Source organism: Molothrus ater, chromosome 20 (genome assembly GCF_012460135.2).
Source record: "Molothrus ater isolate BHLD 08-10-18 breed brown headed cowbird chromosome 20, BPBGC_Mater_1.1, whole genome shotgun sequence".
In the NCBI taxonomy this organism is placed as follows: domain Eukaryota; kingdom Metazoa; phylum Chordata; class Aves; order Passeriformes; family Icteridae; genus Molothrus; species Molothrus ater.
Genome location: NC_050497.2, coordinates 5,724,505 through 5,740,601, shown reverse-complemented (window position 1 = coordinate 5,740,601; position 16,097 = coordinate 5,724,505). Strand labels below are relative to the sequence as shown.

Below are 16,097 nucleotides of genomic sequence, written 5' to 3'. Positions count from 1 at the left end.
AGGGTGGTTTGGGGAGAGCAGACACCAGCCACATGAAAATGCTTTTTTTGGAGAGGATGTATTCGCTGTGGACAAATGGCAGCTCCACCATGCCCGTACTGCGGGGCCTGGTAACAATTAACTCCTGAAATGCTGGGATGGATGCTGGGCACGCTCCGGTGGGGCCGCGTTTTTTGCGGTGCCCGGGCCGCCCTTGACCTCGCTCCCAAAACGGATCTGCCGCTCCGCGCTGTCCGGCAGACGGGCGGACCCTGCGCGGCGGCAGCGCCCGGGGGCGGCCGCGGCTCCCGCCGGCCCGGTGCGGCCGCGGAGCCCCGGGAGCGATTGCCGCGCCCCGGCGGCAAAATGCGACTCTGGTGGGACTCGAACCCACAACCTTTGAATGACTCCGGTCACATGCTAGAAGTCCAATGCGCTATCCATTGCGCCACAGAGCCCTCGCTCTGCCGCGCCGCCCTCACCGCCTCTTGACCGCGCCCCGCGCGCCCCGCCCGCGCTACCGTTCCCCGGCGTTGCGCCCGTCACCGCGGGGCCGGGCCGGTGCACCGGGCGGGACTACAGCTCCCGGCGGCCCGCGCTGCCCGCCCCTCCCCGCCCCTGCCGCAGAGCCGGGCGGGCCCCGCTCCCGGTGCAGGTGGCCGGGCCTCAGCGGACGCCCCGGAGTCCGGTAAGAGCGTGGCACCATCCTCCCCATCCCGCTCCGTCAGCCCCCGGCGCCGCCGCGGCGGCCGCGCTCCCTCCCCGCGGGCGGCCCCGCGGGCTCCCCATCAGGCGCCGCGGCCCTGCGGACGGCACCAGGGTCCCTCCGCTCCGCCGGTCTTCCCCGGCATGAGGTACCGGAGCTCCTCGTCGGGCACCGTGGCAAGCGCCGGGCCCCCTCCGTCCCCTGGTGTCCCCGCGAGCGCGCCGCGGGCCCTGGCCCCGCCGAGAGCGGCTGTGCCCGGGCGCTTCCGGGGCCTGGCGGGGTTGGGTGGCGGGGCCTGGCTGCGTCCCGGTGCGGGGCCCTCCCGGCCTTTCTGCCTCGTGTGATGGGGGTGGGCAGCGCTGCTCGACCTCCTTGCTGGCGTCCCCAGGAGGGTGACACGGGGGTCTCTGCCCAGGGCAGGTGGGGGACAGGTGCCTCCCAGGTGCCATTGGCGCTGGGGCTTCTCACAGCCCGACCACCTGGCCCTTGTCCCCCCTGGCACCCGCTCCTCGGGCTCGGTGCTCCCCGGGTGGATCCCCGCGCTTTGCCTCGGTGCCTGCTGGCTGTGAGCTACAGGCATGGCTTCGTTTCCTCTGTGCTGATGCAGCTGGACAAGACCTGAATCTGTAACGCAGGGCTGGAGGTCTCTGGCAGCCACACACCGGGCATCTGTCGGGAATCTCTCCCCGGTTATCTCCGTAGGAGGCATCGGGATGCCGGAGTGAGGTGGAGATAGGAGCAGAGGATAACAGGGGCTTGCCTGAGCCTGCCTTGCCTTCAAGCGGGAGATTAAGCCCTTTACTGCCCACACAGAGTGGGGCTCCCCCGCTGCTGCCTCTCCACATCTGGCTGGTGTGAGGCTGTAACCGAGGGCCCAGGTCCTGGCTGAGGCACAGTAGTTTGATGGTGATCTAAAAGCTGCCCTGTTTAAATGCAGAGAGGGGCTCCCAGGCAAAAGCACAGTGAGTCCTGTCCCTAAAAGGCAGAGGGACAGTGTTGTGGGACATCACATCTGGGACGTAGGTGTTTGGTGGGGAGCGTTCAGAGGTCACTCGCACAAGGGACAATCTCAGGGTAAGGGCTATGGGTGGGAAAATGTCTCCAGGTGTCCCCCTGGGAGTGGCATCTTGTGCTCTGATGCATCCCAGCCTGCTGCTGGTGGCACAACTCGGAGGTGGGACAGCCAAGGAACAAGATGTGACCATGTGGCATTGCCTTGGCTCCCACCCTGCCAGTGTCTGGTATAAAATCCACAGAAGCTCCATGGATCTGGGGGGACTGCACAGAGCAGAGGGAAAGCCACAAGTGTGGCTCCCAGCCCCACCAGTTGTAGAAGAGCCCATGCAGGACTTCCAGCTTCAGAGCAGGGAATCAATCTTCAAGAGGGAAATGATGCAAATGTTTCCTTCCTTTTTGGCCTGTGTCCATGCCAGGAAGGGCCAGTTTTATCTAGGAGCTGTGAGGGTCACATCTCTGTCATTTTCCTCCTCCCAATACTATTGCCTGAAGACAAGGCAGACTCAGACTGTCTCTGAGTCTCAGAGCTACTTCTGGGGCGTGTCTGGGATGGGGACAGAGATGCTATTTTGGAGGGACAAGTACCAGAGTCACTGTCCCCAGGGAATGGGACAGGGGCCTGGGCACTCCTGGCAGCAGTGACAGCCCTTGTTCTGCCCACTCCAGCCTGGCCTCATCCCTGACCTGCTCTGGCAGTGTCTCCAGCCTATTTAGGCCAGGAAACTGCCTGCTAACATGAGGGTTTGCAAACACAAGCAGAGCTCAAAGAACTGAGTTTCCTGTCCCTGATCTGTCTGAGCTGTGTTGTGGGGCACATGAAGCTGTGCTCTTCCAACAGCTGTGATGGCTGTCCTGGAGCCAGGCATGCAGGAGAGCTCATGCTCCGGGCCTGGGAGACTCTGGATTTTGAGGACTGACAGATTCTGGGGTACAGTGGAGGCTTCCAGTCATCTGTACACAGCCTCCTGCCATGACTTTGCTCACACATCCATGGAAGTGACTTTATCCTGCATCTCATGTTGCTGGGGCGTGGCCAGACCCCTGGCTGGTGTGCAGGATGTGGCTCCCCAGGTGGGAACGGCCATGCTGATGGCTCAATTGGAGGCCATCTCCAGGGTCAGATAAAGTTACATCTCTGGGAGCTCTGGGCTGCTGGGTTACATCCTCAGTGCCAGGAGGACTGATGACTCAGGGACCTCAGCCAGGAAACTGGGGGCTGCTCAGGCATCCCACGCCCATGGGATTGTTATCACCGGGTCCATGGTGTGTGGGTTGATGGCCGTGGTTTCTCTCTCCCTGCAGGCCACAATGCTGCGTTTGGCTGCCTTTGCAGCTGTGCTGCTGTTCCTCAGGGTCACTCTGGAACTGTCCTGGATCCAGGCCATCCCTGCTCTCTTCATCTTCTACCTGGCATCTGGTGGATGGGAATTCTTCCTCATATTCCTCAAGACATTACCAAGGGACTTCAGGTAGGTGCCCTGACTGGGAAGGTCCAGCCATCCACCCCTGGCCCTCTGCTCTGCCCTGGTGTATGTGTATGTGTGAGCACAGTCCCTGACTCCTTGCACAGCCTGGGTTTCTGCTGGCACCTGGCCTGGCTGGAAGGAGATCTCCCTCTGCCGTGTCCGGGTGACTCCAAACTCTCGGGCAAACTTTTCCCAAGAAGGATAGATTTCAGCTGAGCTCAAAGTCTACTGACTGTCCTTGTACTTCACCCTGTCCCTAAAGCTGCTGGCGTAGCACCAGGTCCCTGTGCAGGGTTTGTTCTGAGTTGGTATCAGGCTGTGCCAGCTCCTGGCAAGGATATGAAGGGGAGGGAGTGGTGGTACCTCTTGGAGAGCACTGAGGCTCAAAAATGCCCTTTGATCGGGGACATCCCTGTCTGCAGACTTCCAAACACATCTCTCCCTGGCCTCCATCAGTCCCCTGGCCAAGAGCCTCTCTGCAGATGTGTTCTGCCTATGTGCCCACTGCTCAGGGGAGCACGCAGAGCTGCTGCTGACCTCGAGTGAGGTCTGGTGTAAGTGCTGGGCTCGTGCAGCTCCTCAGAAGGTCCTTCTGCTGTGCTGGCTTTGCTGGAGGAAGTGATTTTGCAGGGGTCACTGAGCAGCTGCCCTCTTGCTCCCCCTCTTTGGCAGCACGGGGCTGGTCCTGTTGCGGGTGAAGTGGCAGGTATGGAGGCACGTGAGGGAGAAGAACACCATCGCCAAGATCTTCCAGAGGACCGCAAGGAAATATCCAGAGAAGACAGCGCTGATCTTCCAAGGCACGGGCGAGAGCTGGACCTTCCGTCAGCTGGATGAATACTCCAACCAGGTGGCCAATTTCTTCTACAGCCAAGGCTTCCGCTCGGGGGACGTGGTGGCGCTTTTCATGGAGTCCCGCAATCAGTACGTGGGGCTGTGGCTGGGCCTGGCCAAGATCGGCGTGGAGACGGCCCTGGTGAATTCCCACCTGCGCCTGGACGCCCTGCTGCACTGCATCGCCATCTCCAGCTCCAAAGCTGTGGTTTTTGGGGTGGAGATGATGGAAGGTGAGGCGCTGGCAGAGGTGTTGGGAGCGCTTTGGACTGGAGGGAGGTGTGTCTAGTCACTGGGTTCAGTGTTCCTTTCCTGCCACCACAGAACAGAGATCTGGAAGAGAATGGACAGTTGAATCATCCAGGAATTAGATTTGTGTTTGGTTCTTTTGTTGTTAATTCCTTTGGACACTGGGCCAGATCTGGAGTGCAGTGCTGTCTGCCTCCCAAGCAGGTCAGCCTGGGTATGAGGATCCTTCCTTGTGTCTCTCCAGTCCATTCCCAGCATGGAGACCTGGGTTGGACTGGGCCTACTCCACTGAACAGGAGGAGCCTCCCCTTGCTCTCCATGGCTGTTGCTACATCCTTGCAGCACCTTGGCTCCAGTTCCTTGTGTGTTTCAGCCCACACCTCTGAGGTTGAAGGTGTCAACAGACCTCTTGGCACTAAAGAGGTTTTGGATGGGGGAAGGTGGAAAACAGGATCTTCTGGTCCCTGAAGAGGTCTGGGCTGTGGCCCCAGCATCTGTTAATCATGGGAACAACATCTGCCTGGGATGGCTGTGAGCCCTTTGGGGACTCTGCCAAGCACAGTGGGGGTACAGCTACATGGGGCAGGCTGTCCCTCAGGCTGTCTGGGAGGACAGGGGGTCTCTGTGCTGTAGCCACCCTGCTGCTTTTCTCCAGCTCCCCTCTTTACTTTCTCAGCAATTCAGGAAGTGCAGCCCTCCCTGGATAAATCCATCCATCTCTTCTGGTCTGGGGATGAAAATCCTAAATCCGTGCTCCCTGGTGCAAAACACCTGGACCCCCTCCTGCAGATGGCCCAGCGACACCAGCCAGCTCCCCCTGCTAAGGGCTTTCTTGGTATGTGCTCAGCTCTTGGGGCCAGACATGTGGTGGTGATTTTGAGGATCAGCTGGTTACAACTCTGGCAAAAGACTGCTGGGGATGCTGATGGCAAGGGGTGTTTGGGATGGGTCTTACTCCAGTGTTGGAAACCCAGCCCTGTATGGAGCAGTATCCTGTCATACCCTCCATGTGTCCAACAAACCTGATCTGCCCAGGGTGATCCTAGGATATTCTTGGAGCTGTTACATGAGAGCTTTGGCTCAGCTGGCAAGAGTAGAGTGTTTAAATTTTGTTTGTCCCCCTCTCCTGGTTCAGCCTGGTTCCTGGTCACATTCCCAATTCCTAGATTGGGAATGTGACCCTGTCTCTTCATTGCTCCCCAGATAAACTCTTCTACATCTACACCTCTGGCACGACAGGGCTGCCCAAGGCTGCCATTGTGGTGAACTGCCGGTAAGGCTGTGGACAGGGGCTCAGGGAGGATGGGGCTGAGCTCTGCCCTCTCCTAGCACAGCAGCCCTGGCCCTGCTCCTGACATTCCTTCTCCCCCTCCCCTCAGGTACTTCCGCATGTCCAGCTTGGTTTTTTACGGTTTTCGGATGAGGTCCGATGATGTGATCTACGACTGCCTCCCGCTCTACCATGCTGCAGGTAACGTGTGCCAGCCATACAGAGCATCCTGGGACTGGCCCTTCCCTCAGCCTAGCCCAGGGCTCAGGCTGGAGGCTGGTGTGGCTGTGATCTCCATGCTCAGGAGGATGAGACTGCTGCTTGCAGTGTGTGACTGAGGCTTTTCTGCTTTTCCCCTGGAAGCCAAGAATTGATCTGGCTGACCTTTGGAGCAGGGAGTGTGTGGGGAGGGCGTTATCCTACTCTGCTTTTGGAATACCTGTTCTTTATTGCTGCTCCCTGTGGAAAGTAAGGGGGGAAAGTCTAAGGGAAGGGGAAGCAGTGCCTGCCTGGCTGGCTGAGACATGCTGGGATATTTAGGTGGAAAGCGCTGCCCTACATGATACTGCCCATGTGTCTCCTCCCTTGTGCAATGGCCCTGGGGGCTTTGGCTGGGCAAACCCCCACTGCTGTGAGCCAGCCATGGCCTCTGCCTTGCCCTGCCAGTTCTTTCCCTGGGTGGGCTGGGCTGGAGGTGTTTGGGGACTGAGGGTTTTCCTGGCTGCTTCTCTGCAGGGAACATCGTGGGCATTGGGCAGTGCCTGCTGCAGGGCATGACAGTTGTCATCCGCAAGAAGTTCTCAGCCTCACACTTTTGGGAGGACTGCGTGAAATACAACTGCACGGTAAGGCTGTGAGGCAAGGGGCCAGCGGGGAGTGGGCAGTGAAGCCTGGGGGTCTGTGCCAGGGAGAGAGCTCTCTATGGGGAGAGCCCAGCTGCTGGAAGTGGGGGAGGCCTGGACCGGTTCTGTCTGTCCAGACCACCTTTCAGGGTGGTGGGGCTGTGTCCTTCCCTGGGCTGGTAGCTTCACGTGTCCTCCTCATGTTCCAACATTAGCCAGGAGATAGTGGATGGGTTTCACAGCCTGGAGAGGTGGGTTAGCTGGATGAGTTAGCAGAACTTCATCCAGTAGGCTGGATGAGTTAGTAGAACTTCTCCCTCTTTAGCAAACTTTGGGTGTTTTGTGCCATTCCTTCCTGCCCTGAAGCAGCCTCAGAGAACCCAGGGCTTGGCAGAGGGATCCTAGTGAGTCTTTCCTCTCTGTTGCTCCCAGATCGTGCAGTACATCGGGGAGATCTGCCGCTACCTGCTGAACCAGCCATACCAGGACACGGAGCGGCAGCACCGCGTGCGCATGGCCGTGGGCAATGGGCTGCGCGCCTCCATCTGGAGGGAGTTCATGGCCCGCTTTGGCATCCCCCAGGTGGCCGAGTTCTACGGGGCCACCGAGTGCAACTGCAGCCTGGGAAACTTTGATGGCAATGTAAGGGCCCACAATCCTCCCTCATGTCCCAAAGGGTGACAGCTGGCCTGGGCAGGGTTGGAAACCCAAATAGGCTGTTTGCTCCATCCGCCCAGAAGGATTTTGGCTGTTGTGTGGTGCCACCTCTGTGGTGTTCTGGGAGTGTGTGAGCAGTGGGTTCAGGTGGGACAAATGTCCTTTCTACCCACAGCTCTGAGCTCTTTCTGTTCTAGGTTGGGTCATGCGGCTTCAACAGCAGGATCCTACCAAATGTGCACCCCATTGGTTTGGTGAAGGTAGATGAAGACACTATGGAGCTGATCAGGGGGCCGGATGGTATCTGTATCAGCTGCAAACCAGGTGAGGACAACCACAGGGATAAGTGTGAGTGTGAGTGTTTCACGATACCTCAGGATAATTTCCCTGGATTTGTCTCTGCTCAGTTAAACCACACCAACCCCATTAGACACCCTTTTTGCTTGGGGGGCTGGGGGTGGTGGTGTTTCCCCCCTTCATCCCCTCTTCTCACTGCAGGGGAGCCGGGGCAGCTGGTGGGTCGCATTGTCAGGAGCAATCCCCTGCAGCACTTCGATGGCTACCTGAATCAGTCAGCCACCAACAAGAAAATTGCCAGGGATGTGTTTACAAAAGGGGACGTTGCCTATCTCACAGGTGAGACCAGCAGGACCCCTCTCTCTGCTGGGAGTGGAGGAGAAAGGCACCTGTGTGGGAATGGGGACTCAGATGCTCCAGGGTTGCTCCTAGCCAACACCTCATGTTTTTGCCTGTTCATTTGCTTTCCAATAGGGGATGTCCTGGTGATGGACAAATATGGTTACATGTACTTCCGAGACCGCACCGGGGACACCTTCCGATGGAAAGGGGAGAACGTCTCCACCACGGAGGTGGAGGGAACGCTGAGCCGCATCCTCAACCTGACGGACGTGGTGGTGTATGGTGTGGAGGTCCCAGGTAGCTGAGAGGGAAATGGACAATCAGGAGAGGCAAGCAGGCCTCCAACACTTGAGTGTGAACATGTCCTGCATGTCCAGATTGATGAGGGTAGGCTGGGGCTCCCTGTGGGCAAGCTGGGAAGAGGCCACAAGGGGTGTGGCTTGCAGGAACCAGAGGGTTTCCTCCCTTTCTCAAGCTTTGGTGTGATTCTGGCTGGTTTGTAAGGACCCTGTGTCCTCTCTGGCCATGACTGTGACTGCAGGGTGTCACTGGTAGCCCTGGCCATAGAGTGATGACACAGCAGTGACACAGCTGGACATGCCAGTGCTTCAGTACACAGCAGGGTCTTGCTGGTGCAGGGCAGAGGGGAGATGATGCTACAGGGACATTGTGTCTCAGTGCTCTTCATTCTCTGCCTCTTAGGGGTTGAAGGGAGGGCAGGAATGGCAGCCATCGCTGACCCAGAGAACTCCTGTGACCTAGAAGACTTTTCCAGCAAGCTGAAAAAGGCCCTGCCACTGTATGCACGTCCCGTCTTCCTGCGGTTCCTGCACGAAGTCTCCAAGACAAGTGAGCCATGGCATGCACACTCACACTGGACATGGAGCTGGGAGAGCCTGGGAGGGGAAAACCTAGTTACACCCTCTGTAGGGTGGGGATGAAGCCTCTCTGCCCCACAGAGCCCGTGGCCAGTTCCTCAGGTGGTTTTGAGGCATGGGGACGCAAGGCTGGGTCTGGGGCTGCACAGGTGTGGTGGGGATGGAAGCGTGTGTGGCTAGTGAGCCCTTACTCCTTCTTCTCTCCCCATTTCAGGCACTTACAAGTTCCAGAAGATGGAGCTACGGAAGCAGGGCTTTGACCCCGCACTGGTGAAGGACAGGTTGTATTTTCTGGACTCCAGGCAAGGCTGTTACCTGCCACTGGACCAGGCAGCGTTCAGCAGAATCAAGTCTGGAGACCAGAAGCTGTAACTGGTGGGGCTCAAGCCAGGCACCTCCCAAATCCTGCTGGGGAGAGGGGGCAAGGCAGGCACTGGGGAAGGAAAGGTTCACAGAGTGATATAAAAGACACGCTAAAGATTTTATTTGACAAGTTTTACAGATAAGGGTTTGGGAGGAACACGGAGGGGATTGAGGGGAGGGGGATGGTCACATACCAAAGCATTGACTCATTATGGCTTTATTTTCTGCTTGATACAGTGGTGGTGGTCCCATGCCATGGGAGGCGCAGGGCCCTGGCCAGTTGAGGAGGGGTGGGGTGCCCCTGCCGTTCCACTTTGCTTTTCCTGTCTTTCCCTACCTTTTCCTGCCTGCAGCCACCCTTCCTTATGAAGGCCATGAAGGGACCAGTGCTGGTCTCTTCCCCACTTCTCTACCAAGCAGCCAGCTTCTCCCTGGCACAGGGACCCAGTTGGCAGAGGGAAGGTGGGTGCCAGGCGCAGCCCCTTCCCTCTGCTTGGCCTTGCTGGTGTTGTGTGTCTGCTGTGAATCAAGGGAGCAGGGTAGTATGGGGCTCAGGAGGGGGACAGAGGTGTGTTTCTGCCATGCCATCTCTCTCCTGGGGATGACATTTCTATTTTTCAGAATTACACGCACATTATATTATATTATATCTATATATATATGTGTGTGTGTGTATATACATATATATATATATAATACACGCTTTTTTTTTTTTTTCAAATCTTAATTTATTGTCCATACTTTTGAATGTGTCTCGGGTTTGTGCAGTAGGTGGAGGGGTAGCCCAGACCTGTCCTCTCTTGGAGAATCCTTTTCTCTCACAGGGAGGTGGGATGCTCATCTGGGACTGATTCTCCTCTTCCAGCGTGGGTGCAACTGTAAATGTCCTTGTGGCCTTGCTCCATGGTGGAGGACATGAGCAAATCCCACTCTCTTGTGGACACTTCTCTGGGTCTTTTACTTCCATCTTTTGTGGATGCAGCATTGTTTTGTGGACCTTCTTCCTTGCTGAAAGCAAGTGGGAGAGTAGGAAGAAGGGCTGAGTTTGCCTTTGCTTAGATGTACTCAGGAGGTAACTTGTCAGGGGAGAGAACATCCTCTGGAGGGTGGCCTCTGTGAGAGCCTCTGTGCATCCCTTCCCAAAAGATGTGCTCTGCATCCCTTCCCAAAAGAGCCCTCCCTGTCTCCAGCACCAGAGCAGGGCCCTGAACTGAAATGTCTGTGTGAAACACCTGACTTGTGCTATGTGAATTCCCCATGTTGTGTCTGATACGAAACAGCCTCAGCTGCGATGTTCAATTCCAGTTCTCAGAAAACAAGCAGAAATTTCTCTTCCAGAGAAAACTCTGGGTTGGGTTGTTTTTGGGTTTTTTGGTTTTTGGGTTTTTTTTTGTTTTATTTTTGGTTTGGTTTTTTTTTAATAATTTGTTTTTATGCTTTTAGCAGGGTTACTCCTTAAAACGACATCTGTCTTTTGTGAGGGCAGGGTGTGTCTGCTCCTCTAGCTGTGCTTCCACACCAACGTACCTGCCTGCCTCAGTCCGTCCTGGTCTCACAATTAAACACAAGTATGGGTCTATGCTGCTGTTTCCTACCTCTTCCTTGTACAGTCCTGCTTTGTGAGGGAAGGTGGGGGACTTTGCTGGTTTGGGAACTGCCACTCCAGAGCATCACCTCCCTGTGTGCATTTTGGCTCATCTTAGAGCAGGGGAAACAAGCCCCTTGCTGCTGGGTTTAATGACTATGTGAACACAACATGTTTATCAGACCCTCCCCAGTTTCCTCCACTAACTCTCCACACAATGTTTTTCCTTGTTCTGTCCTCAGCATTGCCATCCCAGTTCTCCCTGTTTACCCTTGGACATGTGGCTCTTCCACCCCTCTCCTGTTCTCTATTTCCTCTTCCTGCTGCTTCTCTCTGTTTGCCCATGCTGAACTTCCCATCTCATTTCTGCCCTTGCAGACAAGTTTTTTGGTAGCCATTCCACTTCCCTTGCAGCCAGAATCATCTTTTACACCTTCTGCTTCCAACCCTGGTGATAGGAGAACCTGGCTCCTTCTTGGTGTGGGGCTGCCAGGGACAAATATCTTCCCTGAGCCTGAGTGAAATATGTTGCCAGGTGAACCACACCATGTTGGAAATTTGCATCCTTTATATACCACCTTCACCTTTGGACATGTTCAAATGGGTGTCTTCTCCAGCATCTCTAAGCTGAAAGCTTTAGTTTTTCAGTCCCCTGGACACTCACAAGCCTCTGTCCCAAAGCAGCCAATGGAAAACAGACATCATCCCCACAGCCCTGCAGCATCCGGGGGGCTCAGCCCTCAAACAGCAGCTTTGCCACGAAATTTACCAAGGAAATTTTGCATTCAGGAATCATATTTAGGGGCCAGGGAGCTGGTGCAGGGAGTGCAGCACTCCGTCGGTTCTCTGCTCCCACCTGCGGGCTCTGTTCCGCTCTTAGCCACCAGAGGAGGGCAGGCTGGGCTCGGCAAACGCCTCCCCTCGGGGGAACACGCTCCGGAGCTGTCACAGCCCTCGTGTGCTGCTCAGAGCCCTGCGAGCGCGGGATGTTGGAGTGGGAGGGTACCCACGCAGGGAGGGGGCCTGAGGTGAAGTTTTGGATACACATGATGGTGTGGGTGTGAGGCCAGTGGCAGTCCCAGGCACTGGTGTGCTCTGTGCTCGGGCTCCTGGCTGGAGACTGTGCCTGATGGAGACTTGGGCAGCAGCCAGGTCACCAAGCTGTGCCAGGTGACCTTGCTGCTGCCCAGGGGTGGTGGGCAGTGACCTGAACCACCAGGTCTCATCCAGCCTTCTGCTAAAGGCAGTGAAGAAAAGCTTGGCCTCCCTGAAGTCAGAGCTGGGGGTGGTCATCTGGAGATGGGTGGTTTGGAGTGGTAGAGGGAGATACAGGGGGATTGTACTCCCTCCCTGCAGGAGATGGCTGTGCTGAAGAAAGAGGGGTTGCAGGGCAAAACTCAGCACTGTGTTTCTGTCTGTCTGAGAGCAGGGTAGGTTAAAAAAGCCTACCAAGGAAATTATGCATTCAGGGCACTGCCTGTTAAATGCAGATGTGAATAGCTTTGGAAGCTTATGGAAATATGGCTGTTACTTGTTTGCTGGTGAGCCCATACAAATGGAAACTGGCTTGAGTTGCTGGGTTTTGGAGATGGATGGGAATTATAGGCCTGTGAGAGGAGCAGGATGTGGCCCTTGCTGGTGCCAACACAAGTCAGGAGCTGGGCCTGGCTGGAGCATAGCCAGGAGCTCACCCCAAGCCTTGCATTTTGGGCTGGCTGTGAGGAAGGGGAGCTGCACAGTTCAGGCAAGAGGAGCAGGATGAGGCCCCCCCCGAGGTGAGAGCTCTTGCTCTGGGGAGATGGGAGGTGCTGAGTCCCTGGGAAGGAGCTCAGCAGACATCACAGAGAGCTCTGGTACTCAGCCCATCAATAGCAGAGACCTGCAGGGCTGTGCCAGGGGGCTGGGGTATGCACGTGCCACACACACCTCTGTGCCAGAGCATTCCCCAGGGAGAGGGGAGCCTCAGGGAGGTGTGTTCACAGCCCTAAGTTATGCTCAAAGCAGCCCCCCTGTACAGCAAGGCTGGTGTGGGGGGGGTTGGTCCCCTCTGGAGATCTGGTGCCTGGGGACCATTCACCATTGGCGCTGTTTGTCCTGACTGAGGAGGGTTGTGTGCTCTTGGCAGTGCTTCAGGATTCCCTGAAACACCAGCTACACCAATCAGAGGTTTTCCGCTGGCTGTCAGCTTTGGGTTGAAATCCTGGGGCCTTTCTAAAGTCCCAGTTCCTCTGGAAAAATGAAGTTTATGTGCAAGTGTCCCTGCAGCTCTTGGCCCAGAATACAAGTGCAGGTGTGGTGCTGAGCCTGGGATCAATGCTGACACACAACACTTCCAGCAGAGAGGTATTTGGAATGAAGTAGCCAGTGTTTAATCATCTGATTTTTAAAAATATCTTTTTATTTGTGCAGTTTTAAGGAGGAGGCTAATTGAATCCTCTGATTAGAGACACCTTGTGAGACATCCCTCCCCTTTGATCAATGCACTAGTCTGGCTCAACAGCTGCCTGTAGATAAAAGTCCTATACATAAAGTACGAGGTATTGTTCTGTTTTAATTAAAACACTTAAAATTCTGTTTGCATGAGGTTAAGAAAACATTAAAATCCTTTCCAGGGTTATTATCAAACTGCTAATTTAAGCAAAGCCAAAGAGCTTTACAAACGAAATGTACTCTTCCCCATGGAGATCACTGCTTCTCCCAGACCCTGTGTCCTGGACAGTGACAATATATCAAGACAAAAAATGTGGCAACTTTTTTTCTGGTCTGCTCTAGGTCCAACCCAGCCAGGCCATGCTTAGTGTGCAAAACTGGAGTGTATTTTAGCCTTAATGCAGATGGGGGCTTTGCAAGTTGCTCAGAATCTTTCTGGGTGAAATTAATTTCTGCTGCTGAGAAAGTCAGTGACAATCTTTAACACTGCATCTCTCCAGCCTCCTCCTGCCACTCTTGGTGTGCCAGAGCCTTCCCAAACAATGACAGCTGCCTGCTCCTCTGCACTACGGGGAGCTGGCTTTGCCTTTAAGCAGTGACAGGGAAATACTCTGGACCAAAGAAGAGACTATCCTTTGGTGCACTCTTTAGAAATGGAAATACTTGATTCCCCTGAGTGGTTCCAGTGTAACCAGGAGCAGAGCCAGGAGTGGCTTCTCCCTCTCCAGTTTGAAGGGACTGTGTGGCCAGGGATTCCACCAAAATGATGGTCTGTGAATGTCTCATCACGCTGTGTGAGAGGGAAGGGACAGCAGCTTTCCTTCCCAAAGCAGAGAGGCTTCACAGGGGAAGGACAATGTCCTTAGGGCTGTTTGCTGCTGAGCTCCTGGACAGCACAGGATGGCTGGACGGTGTGCAGCTGAGCGAGGCTCAGGGAGCAGGGATGGGTCCTGCTTTGCTTTTTTTGAGCCTGGCCCATTTCAGTGGCAAATCCCACGTTCTGAAGTAACCTTGGGTTTGATCTGCTTTTCTCCTGGCTCATTAAAAATCCACACATAGGCACAAAATCATGGCAGGCCAGGCTCTGGGAGAGCTTTGGGCAGTTGAGATCATGCAGTACAGGCTGGCAACCCCAGGAATTGCAGGCAGTGGCGATGCTGTCCAAGTCCAGGACCTGTTCCTGCTCAGGATGTGGGTCACTGCCCAGATCTTCCCTTATCCCTGACAGATGATCCCAGGCTTGTGAAGTGGGATATGACCCCTCCTGTTACTGCCCTGCCTTCCTGTAGTCCCATCCCTGAGGGTGCAGAGCAGCCTCCCAGGGCCCCCAGCATCCCGGGCGGGATTTGTGGCCTGATCCTGCCCTGGAGGTGACACCTCCCACGACCTGCCCGGGGCTGTGCCAAGGGCCCCGAGGAAGTGAGGGCAGCCAGAGCCTTCCTCCTGCCCCCGGCCATGCGAGTGGCTTGGCCGCAGGAAGAGGCTAACAGCGGCGGGCGAGCCACCCCCTCAGCTTTGAGTATCACTTTCAGCTATTCTGAAGGTTAAACGCCTGTTTAGAGCTCCCTATTGAAGGTAGAGCCGGGGGTGCGGCATTGTTGGGACGCCCTCCCGCTTTGTCTGGCCGCTTTGAGGGATGCCCTGAATGGGAAGCGGCCCCCCCAGCCCAGCACCCCGGCAGAAGGGCTCCCGAGGGAGGGCCGCTTCCTCCCGCCCTAATGACATTCAGCCCTCCATCGGTTCAGCTCCCGCTTTCTTTCTGCTGCAGTTTAACCCGGGCACAGAGGCCGGGCTCCATCTTACTGATCTCTGCTTGACACCCAATTACCACATGAATGGCAGAGAAAGGCTGCAAAAGGCTTTAACTCCCACTGACCCTCCTTCCCCTCTGCCTGCTTCCCTCTCTCCCCGTCCTACCCCCTCGCCTTTCTCCGGCGGAGGGAGTTCAAAACTGAGACGGGGAAATCAAACAAAGCCCCGAGTAAGGAAACCCATTGTCACCGCCTCCGCGATGGCTCCCCTTTCGCCGGCCATTGTTCCCCTTGAAGTTTGACTTGCTGTGTGGAAGGATGCGAGCAGCTGTTTGCGCATTCCCCTGATGTTTTATTGAAAAATAATTGAATCGTCAGTTCGGGGCTCTCTGATAAAATGTTTCCTCGTAACGCCAGGCCCTGCTACATTTATACACTACGTGTCCCTCTAGAATGTGATGGCGACCTAAGACGTTTCCCCCAGGATAAACCCTCAGTGGAGGAATGGAGGTGTGCTCCTTTTACACTCAAGGAGAGGGAGGAAGCGGGCAAATGGCAGGGAAAAGGACAGAGGATGGGAATGAGACAAAAGAAATTAACCCCCTCTTCATTGCCAGGCTCAATTTCCAACCTGTTCCCTTTGCAGTTGGCTCTGTGGGAGGGGAGTGGGAGCAGCCCCCTGCCCCAGTAACCCGGGTTTTATGTGTTTTATGTACCTGTTTATCAAACACCGTCTGTGTTTACAGCACTCCAACAACGGCAGCATTACCTTTTCTTGAGGAGATTGTGTGCTTAGTTTCCCCATCCCAAACATAACCCAGAGAATTTGTGGTGCTCTCATTTCAGTGTGCAGCACGGAGACAGGACTCATTCCTCTCCCAAGCACAAAATGTCTATAAAAACGTCCCCTGTATCTCATGTGGTCACTTTTTGTCCAAGACAATTGTTAACAGTAACCAGCTTTGAATGCTCGAATGAGCCAAATTGGTGTTTATGATTACTGTTCCCTTTCCTGTAATTTATTTTTACTTTTCCAGGGAGGTGCTAGCACTAAATCTGTACCATTTTGTTGTGTGAGTCAGGAATCAAGATTCTTTTAGGAGCTAGTTCTGCTTTTATTTGGCCTCATAAATGATTTCTGGGAGCAAGAATAGCTCATATAAAACCATAACTGCAAACACTGATCTGGAATCAAGATTACCAGATCCTCTGAACACAGAATGCTTCACTCATTTCTGAAGTAAAGATTTTTGTTGAAGGCTTCTTTCCTCAGCCGCTTTCCCATACAATTCCATCCTGGGCCATATCTCCGAGATACTCAAAAGCCTTGGGATTTAGAGATACGTAAAATCCAGCTGGAATTTTTGGATGAAGACCACGGTCAACAGCCTCACGGCTCTGCCATCACGTAACCCCGGCAGCGACGGCAGC

At 55.3% G+C, this 16,097-nt stretch overlaps 1 protein-coding gene and 1 non-coding gene across 3 annotated transcripts; one reads left to right on the top strand and one right to left on the bottom strand.

The window, feature by feature from the left end:
- Window positions 1–348: 348 nt before the first annotated feature.
- Window positions 349–437, bottom strand: TRNAR-UCU (transfer RNA arginine (anticodon UCU)). Its single transcript is given in 2 exon segments — window positions 349–384; window positions 401–437. It is a non-coding gene; the product is annotated as a tRNA-Arg (tRNA).
- Window positions 438–562: 125 nt separating this feature from the next.
- On the top strand, window positions 563–15,850 carry SLC27A4 (solute carrier family 27 member 4). 2 transcript variants are annotated; one of them, XM_036394007.1, is made up of 13 exons: window positions 563–667; window positions 3,005–3,171; window positions 3,841–4,235; window positions 4,928–5,086; window positions 5,455–5,524; window positions 5,631–5,722; window positions 6,257–6,366; window positions 6,796–7,005; window positions 7,218–7,344; window positions 7,519–7,656; window positions 7,792–7,956; window positions 8,362–8,508; window positions 8,752–15,850. In XM_036394007.1, the coding sequence occupies exons 2-13, from the start codon at window positions 3,011–3,013 to the stop codon at window positions 8,907–8,909; spliced, it is 1,932 nt and encodes a 643-aa protein (XP_036249900.1). In that variant the 5' UTR covers window positions 563–667; window positions 3,005–3,010; the 3' UTR covers window positions 8,910–15,850. The 2 variants fall into 2 exon arrangements, with proteins under 2 accessions (XP_036249900.1, XP_036249901.1); XM_036394008.2 differs by lacking the exon at window positions 563–667 and adding an exon at window positions 815–833.
- Window positions 15,851–16,097: the final 247 nt, after the last annotated feature.